This window comes from Balaenoptera musculus, chromosome 15 (assembly GCF_009873245.2).
Source record: "Balaenoptera musculus isolate JJ_BM4_2016_0621 chromosome 15, mBalMus1.pri.v3, whole genome shotgun sequence".
NCBI lineage: Eukaryota > Metazoa > Chordata > Mammalia > Artiodactyla > Balaenopteridae > Balaenoptera > Balaenoptera musculus.
In genome coordinates, this window is record NC_045799.1 from 24,082,909 (window position 1) to 24,106,810 (window position 23,902).

Genomic DNA, 23,902 nt, shown 5'->3' on the forward strand with positions numbered 1-23,902 from the left:
GAAGTGAATCAGCCGTACGCATACACACATCCCCTCCCTCTTGGACCTCCCTCCCACCGCCCCCCCCCCATCCCACCCATCTAGGTCGTCACAGAGCACCTAGATTTATTTTTAAAAGGTCACTCTGGCTGCCGTGGGAAGAAGGATTAGAGGCAGGCAAGAGAGGCGGATCAGGTGGGAAGTTTCTGGAATCCAGGTGAGACAGGATGGAAGTTTAGACTAAAGTAGAGGCAACAGTGGTGGAGAGAAGCGGCCACAGGGAAGATCTGTTCAGGAGGTGGAAGTGCTGGGCTGGTGGTTGATTCTACTGAGGCAGGTGAGAGGAAGACCAGCTGAAGGAGGGCTCTTTCTGGCCCAGTGCTTTTGGGGCACAGAGAATGGTGTGCATGTGAGTGTTTGTGGTACAGAAGTGAGTTTTGAAATTATTATTGCTGGGACTTCCCAGGTGGTCCAGTGGGTAAGACTCTGCGCTCCCAGTGCAGGGGGCCCAGGTTCCATCCCTCGTTGGGGAATTAGGTCCTGCATGCATGCCGCAACCGAGAGTCCGCGTGCTGCAACAAACATCCCATGTGCCACAACTACAGATCCCACGTGCTGCAACTAAGACCCGGTGTAGCAAAAAAAATAAGTAAATTCTAAAAATTATTGCTAACAGAGTTGTTAATAACTATGCCTTGCTTTTCTCTACCTACTTTGTTATAACAACGTGTCTGATTTTTGAGAAAATATTATCTTTTATAAATGTGGCTTTGCTGTTATCCTATAGATCATCAAAGCCTAGTTCCAAGTTGCCCTTTAAAATGAATGCATGGAGTAATGATGAAGAAAAATCAGGGAAGGACTTGAAGGAAATTGATCCTGAGGGCCAGTGAAACCAAATGATTTGTTTCAGAATTGCTCAGCTGGGGAGGGCCAGAGCTGGGGTGCACAACTTTGATCCACACACTAGAACAGGCATACAGATCTGAGTTGTGCGAAGAAAGCTAAAAGCGCCCGGGGCAGCATCCAGCTCCCAGGACAACTCAGAACAGGCCTCGGTGCCTCCATCCCCTCAACACGGCTCTGAGAATCTGAGCAGGTCACTTCTCTGCTCAGAAACCTTTCATGACTCCTCTCAGTCTTTGGACAAAAGCCAATTTCACAGTCTGCTCTCAGCCTCCCTTTCCAGCCTCTTCTCAAACACTCTTACTGGAAATAGCAATAACTCAAGGCCTCAGGCACATCAAATCCTCTACCATTTCCTAAATACGCCCTGCACATGTGTGGATCCTTGGTTCATGTTTTCCTTCTCTCTGGACTGCCCCACTCAACGTTCTTTGTCCGTTTCCTCCCTCAAAGGTTCATCTTCGATACCAACCTTCTTCCTAGAACATTCCCTAACTTCCCCAACCCCATCTCCTCCCCCTTTGGTGCTTCCCCAGACCTTTAAACCTCTAGCATACATTGATTTTTCTTCAAAAAAGGTACGGACTTTTGCATACCAAGCACTATGAAAGAAGTTGGTGGGGGACACAGATAATACAATCGATTTTAAAATATTTATCAAGTATCTAGAATGTGCCAGGCACTGTGCTAGGTCCTGAGGAGTCATTGGCTGCAGTCTATTAAGAACTGCTTCCTCTGATTTTGAGTCTAAACTATACCATATCATAAGGCTAGGTTTAATCTCTAAGATTAATCTCTCTGGTACAATTATAATTTACATTTATTTGCTCTAAAACTACCTCTTTCAACGACTGGAGTGGGATATACCTGAAAGTGGAGGAGATTAGCTAAAAGGCTATTATAATAATCCAGAATAGGATAGTTTCATATATAGAGAAAACCTCAGATCTAGGACAGAGAACCTAGCTTCTGGTCCTTGCTTTACTGTTTATTAGCTCCATATGGGTCTCTGGACAATGCGTGGACAAGCCACATCATCTCTCTGAGTCTCCGTTTCCTCCTCTATTAAAATGAGGTCAATATCTTCCTAGTCCACCTCATGGTGTTGTTGCCAGGATCAAGTGGGGCCAGGCACATAAAAGCATCTGGAAAATGCAAAGTGCTTTACAGATATGAGGCTATTAATGTGATAGGAAAAACCATAGTAGTAATAAGAGAAAATGATTTAAAAATGCAGCAGAGTAGACTCAGGTTAGGTAAAAGGAAGAACTTCCTAACAGTGAGAATTTTTTTTCAGACAAGAATGAAGATATATTGGAGGCCATGATCACATTGAAATACATTTTTGGCTTGGGAGTCTGTTAGTGCTTCCTACTAGGCCTACCCCACCCCTAAACTCATTTAGGGCTCTAACTTTCCTTGACTACAGGTGCAAACTGAGGAACTTTTGCCATCTGCCCAGAGCAGACCCCTCAAAACCAGTCTACAGAGCAGGAATCCATTAAGCCCTGGGTCCTGGAGTCACACTCTGTCACTCATGTGGCCTGTGCTGATTGGCTTGTCTCTTTCTGCCTATACTGACCTTCCTCAGAATCAAATTGGAAGTTAGGAGGGCCAAAAATCTATGTATGGGGCATTCTACTCAGCTAATAATAAGAGAAAGAGATGCTTTAAATAAACCAAACACAGGAAGCCAATTAGAGAATCAGTGGGACCCCTCAATGTGCAAAATACAAAAGAAAGACTCAAGAAAGCAAAGGAGAAAACAGATTGAACGAATTTTTTTTTGGCTTTGTCTTTTGGTAATAAAAGTTCAGAAATATGAAATCAAAGCCAAAGATAGTGAAAACGCTTTCAACTAATAAGTCAGGAAGCCAGGGAAAAGTTCTAGTTCTGAATCACCTACTGTCAGGCTTAGTGACCTTGGGCAACTCACTTATGGCAATTTACGAAGTATCTGTTAAGTATCTGTTAAGTGTGCTTACTTAGGGATCTCTAAGATCATGACCACCTCTCAATTCCTCTCTATTGTATATCACTACCATTTGATGACAGCCTACCTAAAGAGTTATGAAAGAACTCAAGGGTGTCATTGTGGAACCACTGACAAGCGGAATAGCCTCTATTTTCATTAAAGGAAGTACAGGTAGGCAATGAGTTTTATTCCTAAGAAGGGTTTTAGAAGGCACCTTAAGACCACATGCCCATGAGTGTCTATTTCAGATGCATGTAACTTTTTGGCCTAAAGGATGAAGAGAAGAATCATTGGATGCTTTCTGAGTAATTAACAGTGAGCATTGAGAGTTGAGGATTGTGCTGGATCTAAAAACATAAAGCACTTTGGTTGGGGAAGGCCCTGCCTAAGAACCACAACCCTTTTCCCGAAAATAATGTTTAAGTATTAAAAAAAAAAATTAAATGACAAACTGGCTGGAGCTGCCTCAAAGTGCTCCTCTGAGAAGAGAGAAATAAATGCCTAGAGAAGTCAGGGAGTTTCCTAGAGAGGCAGGGCTTGAGCTGGAACTTTAAGAAAGGAGGCAGATGGATGGGGGGAGGTACAGCATGTGTAAATGTCCAGGGAAACATGGGGAGCTTATCTTAGGATAAAGGAGAAACAAGCTTGTCTGGAGTAAGGATGTGTATGGATGAGCAGGGGGAAAGGCAGCTTCTAGTGAGGCGGTAGGGTGGAGTCAGACTGCAGAGGCCTTAAAAGACAGAGAGAGGACTAAGCAACGTTATCTTCTCGCTGAAAAGCAGCAATATTTCTATAAGGTTTCAACCACGTGATCCACTAGGATTCAATGAGGGGATAATAGTGTGCAAATTGTTCACAGAAGGAGTGGATATAATTATCTTTCAGAAAGTTTTGGACAATATATTAGAAATGGAAAATGGAGACACCATGGAATTGAGGGTGATGAGGGCCTGAGAACTCAGAGATAGAAAACGGTAGATAGAAGGAAGTAAACAATAGAAGGCAATAAATAAATAGGTGGAAATAAATAAATAGATGGAGCTGGTCACATCTCTAAATGAAAGGAGATTAAGAATGCAGGGGGCCCCAAGAGACCATGCTGGGACCTGTCTGATTTAAATTTTTTATCAGTGATCCAGAAGAAGTAGAGCAAAGTGAAAATTTCAGGACTGCAGGTCATATTAAGCCCTTTCAGGTAGGGACATGCTCTGCCAAAGGAGAGAGAAAGAGAGAGCTAAAGGAAGGTACTGAGTGGGATACAAAATGGCAGATAAATGTCAACGTGGGAAATGTAAGGTAACAATGTACTCTGGTAAGAATAATGCACAGATAGGGTGTTGTGTTCCAGGCTATCAGTTTTGACCCAGGAAAGGGATTGGGGAGCTACTGCGGATTGTTTCCTAAAGGCAGTGTCCTAATGTGTTGGGATCAGGAAGCCTGACAAAGAGATAGGCAGAAGCAGGAAGGGACCTAAAAATCAAAGAGGAAATCATCCTCCTTTGTGTAAGATGACAAGGTCCCATATTTGGGGAGAATGGTCAGGTTGACATCCATTGAAAGTTAGGGCCCAAGGATATATAGAAAAGGGTAATTAAAATGATTTGTGAGGATGAATGTGACTAATCTAGAGGTGGCCTATTATAAGGGGGAAACAAGTATGAAAAGACAAAGGCTAAGAGAGGTGGAATAATCAAAGCCTATAAAACTGATAAAGATAAGGAGTGGGTAGCATTACCTTCTCTCCAATCCTAACATATTCAACCAAAAAGCCTCCTCTTAATGCTTGAAATATCATAGGAATAAAAGGGTTTCAGAGTTGAGATCATTCAGCCCTATCTCTTTGTATTAGAGATGGTAAAATTCAGGCTTAGAGAGGGCAAGGAAATAGCCCAAGGTCACAGAAGCCACCAGGAGCCAAGGTAGGATTAGAAGCCCAGGCCTCCTAAATCCCAGGCTAGGGTCTTTCCGCCTCACCCTGTGCACTCAGGAAGACTAAAGGAATCCTACTTTTCATAGGGTGTAAACTCATGAAATGCATTACTTTGAGATGAAATAAAGCTGAAAACACAAACAAGCTAGGGAAAGTTTTCACTAAAAGTCAACAGCAATTATAAGGCATTTGGAAGAAAACTACCAGCAGGACTAGAGACTTTCTACACACCCTAATTTGCGGGCAATCATGTACCCCTTTGAGAGTCTGAAGAAATCTAGGGATTCTCTCCAAGAAAAACCCATTTGCACATACAAACACAATTTTACACAAGATTTCAGACTCCCTGAGTCCCATGCCCAATTAAGAATTCCTGTTCTGGCAGATTCTTCTGAACAAATAGACTGCTTCAACAATCACACTCCATCTCTTACGATAAGTGAGGCGATCACTCTGATATTCCTCAGCAAAAAACAACAACAACAACAACACTGTCTCAACGTCACTTATCAGAATTGCAGACCTGTAGGTTGGAAGAGACCAGAGATATTACCTAGTCCAACTGCCCCCCGCCCCCCTTGTGTGACATAGGATAGTATCATGGTTAAATATGTGGAGACTAGAGTCAGCCTGCCTAGGTTAGAATCCCAACTCCATTACTCACTAGCTGTGTGATCTTGGGCAAGTTACTTAGTTCTCTGAGTCTGTATCCTCATCTGTAAAATGAGGAAAATAATTACAATTATCTCGCAGCGTAGTTACGAGGATTAAACGCGATAATTCACATAAAACTCAGCACCAGGCCTGGCACGTAGTGAGTGCTCAGTCGATGCTAGCTGGCATTATTGTTATTATTATGCTTGTATCCAGGCAGGTATTATGCATGCATCCATCCAGTCCCCTCCTGGAGCTTTTGCTCGCACATCTCTGCGATGAGCAGCTCACTGCCTCCCGAGCTGGTTGAGCAGCTCCGATTGTTACAAACTTCTTCTCAGGTTGAGCGAAATTCGCCTTCTTGCGACCCTTACCCCCACCCCCGTTGGCCCTAGTTCTGGCCTGCGGGGCCACACAGAGCAAGGCCGTCCTTCCTCCACGTGACAGCCCTTCAGATACGAAGACAGTGATCGAGTCCTTCCCCCGTCCCCCCGTCGCCCTCCCCGCCCCCCGCTCCCCCCCGCCCTGTCCTCTCGTCTCCAGCTTGAACACCCTCGGGTTCTTCTCCCAAACCACAACAGACTGGCTGCGCTTACTATTTACTCCCAGGCGTTGTACGGCTTCCCTCACACATAGTCAGGCAGGCCACACGCCGCACCGCCACAGTTCCGACCCTCCCGCTCCGCCCCCGCCCGCTGCCGCTGTCCGCGGTGCTGAAGCGGCTCCGGGCCCCCGCAGGCCTGGCGCGGCCCTTCCCAGCCCCCGCCCTGGGCCGCTAGCCCGGACCCCCGGCGCGGACCCCCGGCGCGCCACCTCCGCGCCCCGGGCGGCCGGCGCGGCCCGGCCCAGGCCCGGCCCCGGCGCCGCCCCCCGCCCTGCCCGGAGGTCCCGAGCCCGCGCCCCGGCCCGGCGCGCCAGCCCCACCTGCCCGGCGAAGGGTGCCTCCGCCTCGGCCGCCCGCGCCGCCCGGTCCCCGGCCCCCGCCGCCGCCGCCGCCGCCGCCGCCCGCGCGGCGCCCGGGAGGCAGCAGAGCGCGGGCAGCAGCAGCAGCAGCCGCTCCGGGGCCCGCCAGAGGCTCCAGCGCGGGGCCAGGCCCGGCGGCGGCGGCAGCCCCGGCGCGGCGCGGCCGCCCCGGCTCTTCGGCATCCCGGCGGCGGGGCCCGGCCGCCCGGCTGCGATGGCGGCGGCGGCGGCGGCGGCTCCGGCCGGGTCCTCCCGCTGCAGCCGCTGCGGAGCCGCCGAGTCACCGCGCCGCGGACACGCGCCCGGCCCGCCTGTCTTCGCCGCCGCCGCCGCCGCCGCCTCGGCAGCCCGCGCGCCCCCGCCTCCGCGCGCCGCGCCCCGGCGGGGGGCGGCCAGGGGCGCGGGGGCAGCACCCAGGCGGGACCCGCGGAGCCGGCGGCTCCGGGCCAGCCCGGAGACACTGGCCGAGGAACGACGCTGGGGTGGGAGTCGCAGAGGCCAAAAGAACCGCTCTGGAGGCAGGGTCCAAAGGGGTGGAACTGGAGGAGGGGGGCCTGAGTGGCAGCCCAGGGGGAGGGGGAAGAGGCTAAATAAATAATCCTAGAAATAGAACCACGCCACGGCTCTGGGAGAGGATATCCGGGGTTGGGGGTCCGAAGCCAAAGGCATAGTCCTGGGGGAGAGGGTATGAGGCGGGACACTGCAGGAGGGGGTCTGGGCCTGGGGGAGGGGAATGAGGAGCTGCCCTGGGGTAATGGTGAGGTTGGAGGGAATGAGCTGAAGAAATAGCCCTGGAGGAGAGGGTCTGAGAGGGTGGCAGTGGAGAAGGGAGGGCAGGGAGGGTGAGAAACTAAAGAATAAACCCGAGGAGCATTTCAGGGGGGTAGCCCTGGAGACATTAGGTGAAATTAAGGTGAAGCTCATTCTCTCACCCACAGAGGGAGAGACATCAACCAGTTGGGAAGATCATCTTTCATCCAAAACAACCCATATTTATCGAACACTTTCTATATATATGTAGGGCTCTGGGCTACTTGGGATACAAAAAAAAAAAAAAAAAAAAGAGGCTGATTCCCTGAAGTGTAGATGGTTACAGCGTGGTGAGAAAACATAAGTACAAAGAAACACAGAGTGGCAAACACCAAGTGTCAAAAAGCATACAGACAGGTGCTCCAGGGATCAGAGGAGGCTTGATGGGGGACTGGAGAAGTCAGAACAGGCATTAGGGGTTGGGTGGCAGCAACTCTAGCTAAGCCTTGAAGGAAAGGCCAGATTCAGACAAGGGAAGGGGAATGGAGAGGGCATGATGTCAGGTACGAAGATGAGGGTGTACAAGACATGGCTGGGGCAGTAGATCTGTTTCTCTGAAGCACAGGGTTCCCATAGGAAAGTGCTGGGATGTAGGGAAATAGTCTAAGACTGTAAACCCTAGGAAAATGAATTTGGGTTATGTTCTGAAGGGAAATGGGAGTGGTTGTGTTTGAAGGTTTTTTTGAGCAAGATGGTGTGTGGAAAATGATGTTTTATGGTTACCTGGTAATTTGGAGGTGTGGAAAGGGAACAGGCTTTAGAGTCAGACCTATGTTCAAATCTCTTGGCTCTGTTCATTTTTATAAAATCATGCTGATATTACTGCATAAGGTTGCTGTAAGGATGAGGTGCTTAGCACTTAATAGATGTTCCATATTAGTTCCCCTCCCAGTATATAGAATAATGACCAGAGGAGGCAAAGAGATTAGTTGGTAGATTACTGCAACCTTCTGCATACAAGGAAATGATGATAACAAACAATTAGCATTTATTGAATGTCTACTATGTATCAAGCACTGGGTTAAGCCCTTTACTGTATTATATCTCATTTCACCACGACTCATAAGTGGCAGAGCTGAAGCAATCTGACCTCAGAACCCAATTTTTTTTTTTAAGGGTGGGGGAAAAAAAAAGAGACAAATTTAAGACACATTGGGCAAAGAAGAAGAGGGAAAGGAGTTTGGAGTAATGGCAAGTCCAGAAAGATGGGTGGTGGTGTCTTCACAGAAATGACACTGTCATAAGGAGGAACCAGCTTGAGGGAATTGACAAGGGCTTTGGTTTTAGGCTTGCTGAGGTTGAGGTGACCACAAGCTCCCTGAGATGGGTACAGCAATGAGTTCAGAGGAGGGTGGAGAATAGGTATTTTGGAAACATTCAGGTCAATATGATAGCTGAAACTGAAAGATAGGAGTAGGAAAGAGCAAAAGCCTGAGGGCCCCCTGTTGAGACATGTTCAGTCTAAAGAGTGGTCTAAACGATTGAGGAATCAGGGTTATGGAATATACAGGAAGGGGGAGAAACATTTCAAGGAGAGGGAGAGGGGTTGGCAGTGTCAGGGAAATCAGAAATGGAAGAGTGCATCCACACCATTGAATTGAACAGCTCACAGTCTAGGAGGGAGACAGACATAAGCAAATCATTTTGGTTACGTGATAAATTACGGCAGTGATGAAAACAAAGTGTTATGGAAACATTGAGGAAAGAGCAACAAACTGCTCAAAGTTAGAAGATTTGAGAGAGGGTATATTCCAGAAGGAGGAAATAGTACATTCAAAGAGTGAAAAGAAACAGACTGGACTGAGCATCTAAGAATAAGATCTCTTATTCATCTCCTTACTCCTAATGCCAAATGCTCATTGAACTGCTAATGTGAACGTAGGGCTCAAGTGGTCCATGAGCCAGCTACCAAAGGTGGTAGATGTGAGTGGCTGTAGGTAATTGATGATAAAGAAGGAAGAGGTTGGATGCTTATAAAATGTAACCCTAAGGTAGGTCCCTAGTAGGAAAAGTCTAGAGAGCATTGTGAAGCCAGCCCAAGAGGAAGTTTAGCAGGCTTCAGAGTAACAGCCTAAGATGGAATCACTAGGGCGCTGACTTCTCTTTTCTCCTCTTCCAGGGAAAAAGCACTGGACTTAGAGTCAGAAACCTGGATTCAATATTGGCTGTCACTAATTTGTAGTGCATCTTTGGGCAAGTCGTTTCATCTCTTTGAGCCTTGGTTTCCTCATTTGTAAAGTAAAACTTCCTTCAGAAAGATAGTCATTTGGGGAGATAGACACTTAAATAGACACCAAGAAGATAACATAGTATGTGCTATAAGAGAGAAGAGAAAAATATTATGGGAGTAGAGAGGAGGGAACAACTGTCTAGAGCTGTCAGGAGGTGAGATGGGCCTTGAATGACCAGCAGGGATTTGCTGGGTAGAGTAAGAAGGGAACTGTATAAACAAAGGTGTGGATATATATGAATGCCACGCTAAGGAGTTTGAACTTCATGTTCTAAGCCAGCAGTTCTCAAAGTGTGGTCCTGACCCTTTTAGTGGGTCTGTGAGATCAAAACTATTTTCCTAATAATACTAAGACATTATTTTTTTTTAACTCTCATTTTCTCATGAGAAGACTGTGTGATTGTCCAGAGGCTTTATGACATGTCACGACAGATTGACTGCAGAAGTAGACATAAGAAGACATCTATCTTCTTTTTTTTTTTTTTTGAGATTTGTGGGAGTTTTCTTTTTCTTTTTTAAAAAAATTAATTTAATTTATTTATTTTTGGCTGTGTTGGGTCTTTGTTGCTGCACGCGGGCTTTCTCTAGTTGTGGTGAGCGGGGGCTACTCTTTTTTAAAATTTTATTTATTTATTTATTTATTTATTTATTTATTTATTTATGGCTGTGTTGGGTCTTCGTTTCTGTGCGAGGGCTTTCTCCAGTTGCGGCAAGCGGGGGCCACTCTTCATCGCGGTGCGCGGGCCTCTCACTATCGCGGCCTCTCCCGTTGCGGAGCACAGACTCCAGATGAGCAGGCTCAGTAATTCTGGCGCACGGGCCCAGTTGCTCCACGGCATGTGGGATCTTCCCAGACCAGGGCTCGAACCCGTGTCCCCTGCATTGGCAGGCAGATTATCAACCACTGCGCCACCAGGGAAGCCCCTGGGGGCTACTCTTTGTTGTGGTGTGCGGGCTTCTCATTGCGGTGGCTTCTCTTGTTGCAGAGTGTGGTCTCTAGGTGTGTGGGCTTCAGTAGCTGTAGCACGTGGGCTCAGTAGTTGTGGCTCACCGGCTCTAGAGCACAGGTTCAGTAGTTGTGGTGCACGGGCTTAGTTTCTCCGCGGCATGTGGGATCCTCCTGGACCAGGGCTCGAACCCATGTCCCCTGCATTGGCAGGCGGATTGTTAACCACTGCGCCACCAGGGAAGCCCTATCTTCTATAAAGTCAGACTTTAAACAGGTTTTCAAGACTGTAAAACAATACCACTCTTCTCACTAAATTTTTTGTTTTGTTTTGGAAAATATAGTTATTTTTCATAAAAATGTTATTTATGTTGATGCATTTATCATTTTAAATGAATTAATATGTAAATATTTTTAAATGTCTCGGCTTTGATTTTTAGTGTGGTAATTGTCAATAAACATAATCTACATATTCTAGGTGCTGGGATAGAGCAGTCAACAAATCAAATCAAATGCCCCACTTTCATGGAACTTATACTAGGTGTGACAGAAAACAAGCAAAATAATTAATATATATAGTACGTTAAATAGTAACAGCTGTTGAGAAAAGCAGGGAACTAGGATATGAAAGCTGAAAGGTGTGTGTGTGTGTGTGTGTGTGTGTGTGTGTGTGTAATTTTGGATCGAATAACCAGGGAAAACCTCAGTAAGAAGGCGTGTTTTCAATAAAGAATTGAAGGAACAAGAAGGGAGTGGATCATGCAGCCATCTGAGAGAAATGAATTCAGGAGAGGGAATAGCAAGTGAAAACGTTCTGGGACAAGAGCTTGCCTGGGAGGTTTGAGGAGCATCTTGGAGACCAGTGTGGTTGGAGTGGAAGAAGGTTGAGGGTATTAGAAGATGAGGGTTATGGAGGGAAGGGATGCTCTCCCTGAGAGAGAAAGCCAATAGAAGCTTTTGAGAACTGAAGAGACATCTTCTGACTTACCTTTAACAGAAGCACTTTGGTTGCTGCTGAGAACAAGTGAAAAATCATAAGCAGAAAGGTCAGCTAGGAGGCTATTGCAATAATCCATCAGGTGCAAGATGATGGTGGCTTGGACCCGAGTCCAAGTGGGGATAGTGAGATGTAGTTGGATTCTTAATAGATTTTGAAAGTAGAGTTGACCAAACATACAATGTATTGGATATGAGGTATTAGAAAAAGAGAAGAGACTTCCCTGGTGGCACAGTGGTTGAGAATCCGCCTGCCAATGCAGGGGACACAGGTTCAAGCCCTGGTCTGGGAGGATCCGACATGCGGCAGAGCAACTAAGCCCGTGCACCACAACCACTGAAGCCCGCACACTCTAGGGCCCGCGTGCTGCAACTACTGAGCCTGAGTGCTGCAACTACTGAAGCCCGTGCGCCTAGAGCCCGTGCTCCGCAACAAGAGAAGCCACTGCAATGAGAAGCCCATGCACTGCAATGAAGAGTACCCCCACTCGCTGCAACTAGAGAAAGCCCGCACAGCCAAAAATAAAAATAAATAAAATAAGTAAATTTAAAAAAAAGAGAGAATACATGAATAGAGGAGAGTGAAGTTCTGATTTGGGGTCTGAAAGGAAGTATAGATGGGAGGCTGGAGAGCACGATCCAGTTCAGGAAGACTTCTTGATTTCTCTCCTTCCTCTGAATTCCTATTACAGCAGCTGACATTTAATGAGGGCTTATTATGTGCAAAGCAATTTATCTTTGTTACATCACTTAATCTTCACAGTTATCCTATGAGGCAGATTCCAAAGAAAGGGTGAGGGGAGAAGCGATTTACCCAATGATACACCTAGAAAACGGCAAAAGTGGGAATAAAGCCCAAGTGTCTGACACTAAAGCTTATGTCCTTATCTGCTTGTTCTTTTGTTCATTCATTAATCACCTCAAAAATTCTATAAACATTACTAAGCAGCCATTCTGGAAGGTACTGTGGTGAGTGAGACTGTCTTCAGGTAAAAGAGCTAAGACCTGAGCACACATAAGATGTGACACATAACCACAACACATTACAACATCCTATAGGATTTCAGAGGGAGTGAAGTCACTCCGGCTGGGGAAAATCAGAGATCAAGGAAGGCTTCCAAAAGGAATAGCATTTGAGATGAGCCTATCTAACCAAGTAAACTTGGTTTAAAACTAATTGTTTTATATGCAATATACACTGAACATTACCACACATGTGTTTAAAAGTTATAAGCAATGGAAGACTGTGAAGTTTTAATTGGCAGAAAATAGGGGTGAAGGCATGGAGGAAGGAAAGGGTCTGATTGTTCAGGATGTAGAGAAGCCCCAGTTCAATCCCTTGCCTCTGTCTCAGAATCCAACCTCAAATGACTCCAAGGTATTTTCCACTTAGATTTTTTTCCCTTAAGAACATCCTCAAAGTGATGTGCATTCAATAAAACACACTCAGTCATTTAAGAAAATGAGAAATTATTTTATGAACTGTTAGGAAATTATTTCCAAAATGTGATGTTAAATGAAAAAAAGGAAGGTGCAGAATACTGGTTATGGTATGCTACTATTTACGTAATAATGGGAAGAAAAGAGTTTGTGTGTGTGTGCGTGTGTGTGTGCTTGTGTGTGTGTGCATTTGCTTGTTTACATGTCAAATATGGAAGGATACCCAGGGCGCTGATAACAGGGAATACCTTCCCGGAGAGGAACTATGTGGCTTGAGGACAGGGTGAGAGCTCCCTGTATACCTCTTTTTCACTGTATACCTCTATGACTTTTTAACCATGTGAATATATTATCTATTAAAAAAATACATAAATATAAGTTGAACTTTTGAAAAAGTAAGTGTATTAGTCTCTAAAGGAAATTCCCCGAAAAGAGGGCATTTATTACGGTATGATATAAGCAAAAGCAGTTCACTTAGGTGGGCAGTTTCAAAAATTCAGGCCTTAATTTGCTTGGCCAAAAAAAATACCAGAAATAAAGTAAAAAAAAAAAAGAACGGTAAGATATTTATTATTAATTTTCTTAACATAAGACAGTTCTTTAGAAACCATTAAGCAAAGGACCTATTACCCAGTTCAAAAATGGCAAAGGATAAAATGGGCTTCACGTAAACAGAAATATGGACTTATATTCTTTGTTTTAAAGTCCAACCTTATTTGTAATTAAAGAAAGGCAAATTGGAACAATGAGCTATTGCTTTCTCACCCACGAGACTGCAAATATCAAAAAGCTGAATATTACAGAGTGTTAAAGAGGGCACGATTAAAGTACTTTGAGAAGAGATATAAACCGGTAGACTTTCTTTGGAGCACAAATTAGCCATGCCTTTCAACCTTGAAAATGAGCGTACCTTTGACTCATCAATTCTAATTTTCAGAATTTATCCTAGACAGATAATCTTTGCATATGTACACAGACAGATGTACAAAATTATTCACTGCAGCATTCTTTGTAATTACAAAATATCAAAATCCACCTAAATATTTTCGAACTGGGGAAACTGCTACATCTAAACAGAGAAACACTAGGTAGGTGTTGAAAAGAAGAGTGTGCATCTATATTACTGTTATGACAAGATTAATTTATCCCCCTCATTATTTCCTATTTGGGCTACAGTGTCCTGACAGGTTTCCCTGCCTTTATCTTGCCCCCTCGCAGGACCTGCTATGTAATTTGCAGGCCCAGTGCAAAATGAAATTTCAGGGCCTCTTGTTTAAAAAATATTACGAATTCCAAGATGGTGACAGCAGAGCATTAAAACAAGTGCGGGGACCCTTCTAAGTGCAAGGCCCTGTGTGACTGCCGAGGTCACATGCCCGTGAAGCTGGCTTTGTTCTTGGAGTGCCAACTTAGACACTGGCTGCCAAAGTGGCATGCTGTTTCCTCCGCCTCCCACATCTTTCCCCCACCATCTGATGTACTACATGCCTGTCAAGAAATAACTCAAATGCTTTGGGAAGTTTTCTTTGACCCTCTCACCCAAGACACTCTTTCTTCAGTGCTCCCCTAGATCTTGCCCATCGTTTTATTAACTCTTTGTTACAGAGTATTATGACGATTTGTTTAAAAATCTCTCCCTCTAAGCTTCTCAAAGTCTTGGCCTATGGGTTATGCTTGTTTGCTTATTTGAGTAACCCTAGAACCTCATACATTGCTGGGGACCTGGGAGTTGAGAGAATGAATGAATTGGAGTGGATCTGTTTGGGTGGGTGTGTTAAATAATCAATTTTTTTGCTTCATGGTTACACCTCACCTTTACGTTGCTAAATTGGATTGGACTCTAAGTTCACTGAGGCCAGCAAGCCCTGATGGCTAGCTCTTGATTCTAAGAGCCGTGATATAGTTTCAGATGGTCCCCTGGAGCAGTAGGAGATGCCTGAACCTGAAAGCCTTTGGAGGATCCCCCAAGCCACCTACCCCTGTCTCTGCATCTCCTCATACCCTTCAGGCATTTAAAAATGGGGATTTTATTTCATTAGGTCCAGCTGACCCCATCAGTCAGTTCCAGATTCCAGGAACCTGGCAGTAGTTTCAGATTGCCTCTAATCCTTTGCAACACTGGCTTTCAAATGGAGGTATGCGATACCCCTATGATATAGAAAGACCTTCTATGGGGTTCTCATGTACTGATCATTTTAAGGGCATCAATTTCCAGGTCCTCAACTTCCGTATGCATTCTACCTGAGAAAGTTCCTGGGGTTGAGGCTCCAAGCTGGCTTTTCTTTCATAATTGTAATTCTTCTAATCTTCATAAGAAAGGCATATCCTGGGTCAACATGAATCTTACTATGGTAATCTATTGCCTGGGGCAATTCAAAATACATTTATTGCATGGGGCAATAAAAAATACTGGAAGTGAATTCAAAAAGATACCTGCACCCCATGTTCATTGCAGCGCTATTTACAATAGCCAAGACATGAAAGCAACCTAAATGTCCATTGACAGAGGAATGGATAAAGAAGATGTGGTACAGATATAAAATGGAATATCACTCAGCCATAAAAAAGAATGAAATAATGCCATTTGCAGCAACATGGATGGACCTAGAGATTATCATACCAAGTGAAGCCAGTCAGACAAAGACAAATATCTTATGATACCACTTATATGTGGAATCTAATAAAAAATGATACAAATGAACTTATTTACAAAACGGAAAGACTCATGGATCTCAAAATCAAATTTATGGTTACCAAAGGGGAAACATGGGGGGAAGTAATAAATTAGGAGATCGAGATTAACATATATACACTACTATATATAAAATAGATGGCTAATAAGGATCTACTGTAAAGCACAGGGAACTCTACTCAATATTCTGTAATAATCTGTATGGGAAAAGAATCTGAAAAAGAATGGAAATATGTATATAAAACTGATTCACTTGGCTGTACACCTGAAAATAACACATTATAAGTCAACTGTACTCCAATAAAAATTTTAAAATAAAATAAAATAGTCTGAGAAAGAAAAAAAAATACTGGAAGTGACAAAGAGACAATTAAAAATACCAGTTTCAGGGAAACATCCTTTTTTAATTGAAGCATAATGACCTACAACACTCTGTTAGTTTCAGGGGCACAACATAGTAATTTGATATTTCTATATATTACAAAATGGTCACCACAATAAATCTAGTTACCATCTGTCACCATACAAGGTTATTACAATATTATTGACTATATTCCCTATGCTGTACATTTCATCTCTGTGAATCATTTATTTTGTAACTGGAAGTTTGTACTTCTTAATTTTCCTCACCTATTTCACTCATCCCCACACCCCCCTCCCCTCTAGCAACCACCTGTTTGTTCTCTGTATCTCTGAGTCTCTTTCTGTTTTGTTATGTTTGTTCATTTGTTTTGTTTTTTAGATTCCACATATAACTGAAATCATACGGTATTTGTCTTTGTCTGACATTTCACTTAGCATAATACCCTGTAGGTCCGTCCATCCATGTTGTCACAAATGGCAAGACTTCATTCTTTTTATGGCTGAGTAATATCCCATTGTATATATACACATCTTCTTTATCCATTCATCTATCGATGGACACTTATGTTGCTTCCTTATCTTGGCTATTGTAAATAATCCCGCTATGTATATATCTTTTTGAACTAGTGTTTTTGTTTTCTTCAGAAAAATACTCAGAAGTGGAATTCCTGGATCACATGGTCGTTCTATTTTTAACTTTTTGAGGAACTTCCACACTGTTTTCCACAGTGGCTGTACCAATTTACATTCCCACCAACAGTCCATGGAGATTCTCTTTTCTCCACACCCTCACCAACACTTGTTATTTGTTGTCTTTTTAAGGATGGCCATTCTGGCAGATGTAAGGTGATATCTCATTGTGGTTTTGATTTGCATTTCCTGATGATTAGTGATGTTGAGCATCTTTTCATGTGTCTGCTGGCCATCAGTATGTCTTCTTTGGAAAAATGTCTATTCAGGTCTTCTGCCCATTTTTAAATTGAGTTGTTTGTTTTCTCTGATATTGAGTTGCATGAGTTCTTGGTATATTTTAACCCCTTATCAGATATATCATTTGCAAATATCTTCTCTCATTCAGTAGACTGCCTTTTCATTTTGTTGATAGTTTTCAGGGAAATATCTTTTAATTTTGGGGTTACATAATCTATGACAATTTTTTGGGTGGTATGTGAAAAAAATAGTATGAAGACCACTGGTCCAAGACAACACACTATGGTAGCTTCTGGAGGTTTTTCTAGGAGATCCTGGGCTTCTCAAGCTCTAGGCCTCTACAACTGGACCTCAATTTTACTAGGAGAGTCAGGTAAATAATTTTTACTTGATTTTTTAAAAAGCATATTTATTTATTTATTTGTTTAATTTGTACTTGAGTACTTTATAACTTCCATTACAGTTGACAGTCTCCCTATTATTATTTTTTTATATATTTATTTATTTTACTTATTTTTATTTTTGGCTGTGTTGGGTCTTTGTTGCTGCGTGTGGGCTTTCTCTAGTTGCAGCGAGCGGGGGCTACTCTTCGTTGCTGTGCGTGGGCTTCTCATTGAGATGGTTTCTCTTGTTGCAGAGCATGGGCTCTAGGCGCGCGGGCTTCAGTAGTTGTGGCACGTGGGCTCAGTAGTTGTAGCGCATGGGCTTAGTTGCTCTGTGGCATGTAGGATTTTCCTGGACCAGGGATTGAACCCGTGTCCCCTGCATTGGCAGGAGGATTCTTATCCACTGTGCCACCAGGGAAGCCCCGACAGTCTCCCTCTTAAAACACACTCTTCCCTTGGCTTTTATCACACTCTGATTTTCCTTTCAACCTCTCTGGCCCCTCATTCTAACTTTCCTTTTCTAGTCCCATCTCTTCCAATTGACTTTTTTTTTTTTTTTTTTTTTAATATACATGCCACTCAACTTGCATTTAAATTACTTTTTTTTAAAAAAAATTTATTTATTTATGGCTGTGTTGGGTCTTCGTTTCTGTGCGAGGGCTTTCTCCAGTTGCGGCAAGCGGGGGCCACTCTTCATCGCGGTGCGCGGGCCTCTCACTATCGCGGCCTCTCTTGTTGCAGAGCACAGGCTCCAGATGCGCAGGCTCAGTTAATTGTGGCTCACGGGCCCAGTTGCTCCACGGCATGTGGGATCTTCCCAGACCAGGGCTCAAACCTGTGTCCCCTGCATTGGCAGGCAGACTCTCAACCACTGCGCCACCAGGGAAGCCCTAACCACAATTTTATTTTAAAAAATTTTTTAATTAAAAAAAATTTTTTTTGGCTGCATCGGGTCTTAGTTGTGCACGTGGGATCCTCGTTGTGGTGTGGGCTTCTCTCTCGTTGTGGCGCACAGGCTTCAGGGCATGTGGGCTCTGTAGTTGTGGTGTGCCAATTCCAGAGCGCATGAGCTCAGTAGTTGTGGCGCATGGGCTTAGTTGCCCCACGACATGTGGGATCCTAGTTCTGCGACCAGGGATCGAAGCCACGTCCCCTGCATTGTAAGGTGGATTCTTTACCACTGGGCCACCAGGGAAGTCTCCATTAATCCCAATTTTAAATACCACCTGCATCCCAACAACTCCCAAATTTCTATCTCTAGCCTAGGACCTTGCTCCCAAACTCCTAAATCCAATTACTTATTCCATATCTATACCTGAAGGTCCACAGAATTTACAAACTGAAAAAAACCAAAGCCAAGCTCATGTTCTTCCCAGTCAGAATCTCATCTTCTGCTAGGCTTCCCCAACTGAGTCACAGTATTCCTTCTGCCCAGTTCATGCCAGAGGCCTGGGAGCCATCTCTGATACCTCCTTAACCTGCTCCATAGCCAATAAATAATCTATTCCTATAGATTACACTTCATGCAAGATTCCCCTAAGCCTGCAGACTAGACTACATATACCCCTATTCTATACCCTCATATAGCACCTTCTACTTCTAGTACTCATCCAAATTGTAATTATGTAATTATTTATGTAATTATCTCTCCCCCCCCTCTACATCACAAGCTCCATAAGCACAAGAACCATGCTTGTCTTTTTTCTGGCACATAGTAGGATCTCAATAAATATTTGTTAAATTAACAAATATAAACCCTCAGATTGTATTGATAGCAACTGTGTGTTGTGTCTGAAGTTTAGTGCCTAATGCTATGTGCACAGTAGGGGGCAGCAGAGTATAGATAATAGAAAGAGTCCACTTCAGTATTGAAAGGGTGACTTCAGGTAAATGATTTAACTTTTCTGAGACTCTATTTCCTTCCTCGGAAATCAGGGCTAATTCTCCTCCCCGTGGATCAAAAAAGATAAGCAGATATAAAAGAGCTTTAGTGCAAACAGAAGAGAGTATTATTGGAGTCAGTTATGATAAATATTTGTTGAATAAATGCAGGCAGAGGAAGAGGATCTTGGTTACCTTATGGATCCGATGTGAGCGGAGACTTGACAGATTCATAAGAGATGAAATGAAAGCTCAAGGAAGAGACTGGCCTAAGTCCATAGCCAGCGGGAGGCAAAGCTGTTATCACAGTGTGTTCTTGGCAGGCTCGTATCTCTGCTCTCTGATCACTGCCCTCCCACCTCCACCTCTCACCCTGGTGCCCTATCATTGTCCTGAACTGCAGGCCTTTCTTTCCCTTTCCTCCCATCAAAGCACGTCTGTCCTGTGTCCCAGCCCCTCAGAGGCCTACTCATTGCCATCCACGATGACAGCTAGTTCACCCAATAAATGGGACCCCGCTAACGTGCTAATGGCAGATAGTGTGTTATTTTACCACTCCCAATAATAGGAGTTGGACCTTCTTGAGACAGAGTAACCTACTCAAAAAAGAATAAATTTCAAATGATGAAGTTTTAGGTTCTATGGAATAAGAGAAAATGGAAAGTTAACTGGGATTAAAGCAGTCCTAATCTTGGTCTCAAGAAAAATAATTGTACAAATACAAAATCTGTTAGATATGACTTGATATGAGGAGAAAAGCTTCTTTAAAAATTCATAAATACATCCATCCATCCATCCATATAATATATGTAAATGTATCTGTATATACAACTTAATTGTAATTTATATCAGTACAATTGACTTTTTGGTGTATAGCTCTGTGAGTTTTGCACCGTCATGTAACCACCACAATAAAAATACAGAATGGTTCATCATTCCCTAAAAATTTCCATGTATTAACCCTTTGTAGTCAAAACCTTCTCCCACCCTTAAGCTCTGGCCACACTGATGTTCTCTCTATCCTGTGGTCCAGTTTACCAAGATTTCCTTTTATGAATTTGGTTTAATGTTGCATTTAAGAATTCTGTCTAACCTAAGGTGACAAAGAATTTTCTCCTTTGCTTCCTTCTAAAAGTTTCGTAGGTTTACATTTAGGTACAAGATTCATTTCAACTAAGTTTTTAAAATAGAAAGTATAAGATATAGGTCAAGGTTTACATTTTTGCATAGGAATGTCCAGTTACTCTAGTATCATTTGTTGAAAAGACAATCTATCCCATTGCACTTTTGTAAAATAATCAATGGGCCATATTTGTGTCAATCTATTTCTGGACTCCCTGTTCCGTTCCATTGGTCTATGCATCTGTCCTTTCACCAGTACTATGCTATCTTTATCAATGTAGTGGTATTTCTCCACCAGTGTTCTACTTTTCCAAAATTGTTTCAGCATTCTAGTTTCTTTGTCTTTCCGTATAAATTTTAGAATCAACTTATTGATATCTACAAAAACTGCTGGGATTTTGATTGAGATTGTATTGAATCTGCATATCAATTTAGGGAGAACTGATGTCTTAACAGAATTGAGGCTTCCAATCAGTGAACATGTTATATCGCTTTGATTTCCTTCATCGGTGTGTTGTAGTTTTTCAGCATAAAGATCCATCATATATTTTGTTGTATTTATCCCTAAGACTTTCATTATTTTGGTGCAACTGTTAATTAGTATTTATTTAATTTTGTTTTCCAATTGTTTATTGCCAGTATATAGAAATACAATTGATTTTTACATTATGACTTGTATCCTGTGACTTTGCCAAACTCATTAATTAGTTTTAGGCACTTTTTTGTAGATTTAATAGAATTTTCCATATAGGCAATCATGTTGGCTACTAATAGAGAGTTTTGTTTCTTCCTTTCCAATCCATATGTCTTTCTCCCCCCTTGCCTTGTTGCATTAGTTAGAATTTTCTGGATAATATTGAATATACAAGAGTGAGCATCCTTTTGTGTTCCCAATATTAGGGAGAAATCATTCAGTCTTTAGGTATGATGCTCTTTTTGTAGATGTCCTTTTTTTAGGTTAGGGAAGTTATCTTCTGTTCCTGGTTTGTTGAGAGATTTTATCATGAATAGATGTTGAATTCTGTTAATGTGTTTTCTTCATCAGTTGAGATTAACATGTATTTTTTTTCTGCTTTAGTCTGTCAATATGGTTAATTACATTAATTGATTTTTGAATGTTGTATCAGCATTGAATTACCTGGGATAAACTCCAATTGGTAGTGAAGTATTATCCTTTTTATATGTTTCTGGATTCCATTTGCTAATAATCTGTTGAGAATTTTTAGTCTACGCTCACGTGGAATATTAGTCTGTAGTTTCCTCGTAATGTCTTTTTTTTTTCATTTTGGTGTCAGGATAATGCTGGCCTCATAAAATGAGTTGCAAAGTGTCCCTCCATTTCTATTTTCTGGGGGAGTTTGTGTAGAACTAGTATTATTTCTTCCTTAAGTGTTTGGTAGAATTTGCCAATGAAACTCTGGACCTGGAATTTTCTTCGTTAGGAAGGTTTTAAACTATGAATTCAATTTTCTTTAATATTGTCCCACAGGTCCCAAAACTCTGTTCATTAAAAAAAGATGTTTTTTTTTTCCTCTGTGATCTTCAGATTGATCTATCTTCAAGTTTACTCATTCATTCCTCTGTCATCTCTATTCTACTAATGAGTCCCTCCAGTAATTTTTTTTCTTCATGTAATTTCCATTTTGTTCTTATTTGATTTTTTGGTTCTCTACTGAGAACTTCTACCTTTCTATTCCTTTCAAAGGTGTTTACTTTTACTTCATGGAGGATGGTTAAATAGCTTTAAAATCTTTGTCAGGTAATCTCAATATCTGGGTCATTTTAGGATTAGCATTTGTTTATTTTCCTTTCCTTTGAAGACTGGTCATATTTTCCTGGTTCTTGGTATGTTAAGTAATTTTGGATTTATCCTGGCCATCTTGAATATTATATTGTGGGACTTTTTTTTTTTAATTAATTAATTAATTAATTTTGGGCAGCATTGGGTCTTCGTTGCTGCATGCAGGCTATCTCTAGTTGCAGTGAGTGGGGGCTACTCTTCCTTGCAGTGTGCAGGCTTCTCTTGTTGCGGAGGCTTCTCTTGTTGCGGAGCATGGGCTCTAGGCGTGCAGGCTTCAGTAGTTGTGGCATGCAGACTCAGTAGTTGTGGCTTCGACTGTAGAGTGCAGACTCAGTAGTTGTGACGCATGGGCTTAGTTTCTCCGCGGCATGTGGGATCTTCCCGGACGAGGGCTCGAACCCGTGTCCCCTGCATTGGCAGGTGGATTCTTAACCACTGTGCCACCAGGGAAGTCCATATTGTGGGACTTTGAGTTCTGCTAAATCTTCTGGATGTTGATTATTTTTATATTAACAATCAAATCAACACAATTAGGTTCAGACTACAAGTTCTGTCTCACCTTCTATGGGTGGTGGTTCCAGTGTCAGTTCGTTTTCAGAGTTTTTCCTTAGCTGTTTGGACCTGACCCTGTCATGTGCTGCTCAGGGGTTGGTCTGGGACTTAGGTGATGGTTTATATCATAGTTCATTTCCCAAAGCCCTTACTAAGCTTCTTGGGTATGTTCTGCTACTTGGGGATGAGCCCAGAATTTCTGTTGGTTCATGCACAGAATTAAAGGGTCCCCCTTCTCCTGCCCCCTCCTCCCTGGGATTTCTCCCTCACTCTGGCTCCCAGAGGCCCCTTTTTCTGAATCCTCTGTCTAGAAAGTTGGGGTTCTCTCAGAGCTTTAGCCTCCCATCCTGTCACACAGTTCCATATGACTCAACCCACCTCTGGGGTGAGCTAGCAAGAGAAAAGAGGAAAAAAAGGTGGGGGATTCCCTCCATAGTCTCCACAGTTTTAACCACATTTTCTAGTTTCTATATTTGGTGCTTTGACATCTAGGGCCTTGCTGCCCTTTCAAGGGTTAGCTGATTCCTAGAAATAGGAAATGACTCTCTTTCCTGTGTGCCATTCATATGCAAATTAACCAATACTGAGGCCCTACCTCAGAATCACCTCTGGGCCCCTAAATCCTAGAGGCCCTGAAGTTATTCAAACTAATCTATCCTAAACTTGCTTACCCTGTCTCCCTCATTCCTTCCCTCCAAAACCACATTAAAGACATACCTCCAGGTCCTCTCTCTGCCTGCACTGGACCTCAGTATTCTCTCTGTGGCCCCAGTGGCCATCTTTTCTATGACAATCATCTCCTGATCTGTTGGCCTCACCATACCTGAATAAAAATAAAATCTACATTGAAAAACATTCACACACAAAACTCAAAATGGATTAAAGACCTAAATGTAAGACCAGAAACCATAAAACCAGAAGAGAATATAGGCAGAACACTCGTTAACATAAATCATAGCTGTATTTTTTTGGATCTGTGTCCTAAGGCAAAGGAAGCAAAAGCAAAAATAAACAAATGAGACCTAAGTAGACTTAAAAGGTTTTGCACAGCTAAGGAAACCACTGACAAAACGAAAGACAACCTGCTAAATGGAAGAAAATATTTGCAAATGATATGACCAATAAGGGGTTAATATCCAAAATATATAAACGGCTCATACTACTCAACATCAAAAAAACCAAACAACCTGATTTAAAAATGGGCAGAAGACCTGAATACACATTTTTCCAAAGAAGACATACAGATGGCCAACAGGCACATGAAAAGGTGCTCAACATCGTTAATCATCAGAGAAATGCAAATCAAAACCACAGTGAGGTATCACCTCACACCTGCCAGAATGGCT

General features: G+C 43.0%; 1 protein-coding gene across 1 annotated transcript in view; it reads right to left on the reverse strand.

The window, feature by feature from the left end:
* The window catches only part of MMP24 (matrix metallopeptidase 24), a 45,770-nt gene extending 38,413 nt beyond the window's left edge, over positions 1-7,357 (reverse strand). The window contains exons 1-3 of the mRNA XM_036825232.1: positions 7,340-7,357; positions 7,021-7,080; positions 6,369-6,884 (exon numbers count right to left, since the gene is read on the reverse strand). Of these exons, the coding sequence (XP_036681127.1) occupies positions 6,369-6,884; positions 7,021-7,080; positions 7,340-7,357 (594 nt within the window). The remainder of the gene's footprint in view (positions 1-6,368; positions 6,885-7,020; positions 7,081-7,339) is intronic.
* Positions 7,358-23,902: the final 16,545 nt, after the last annotated feature.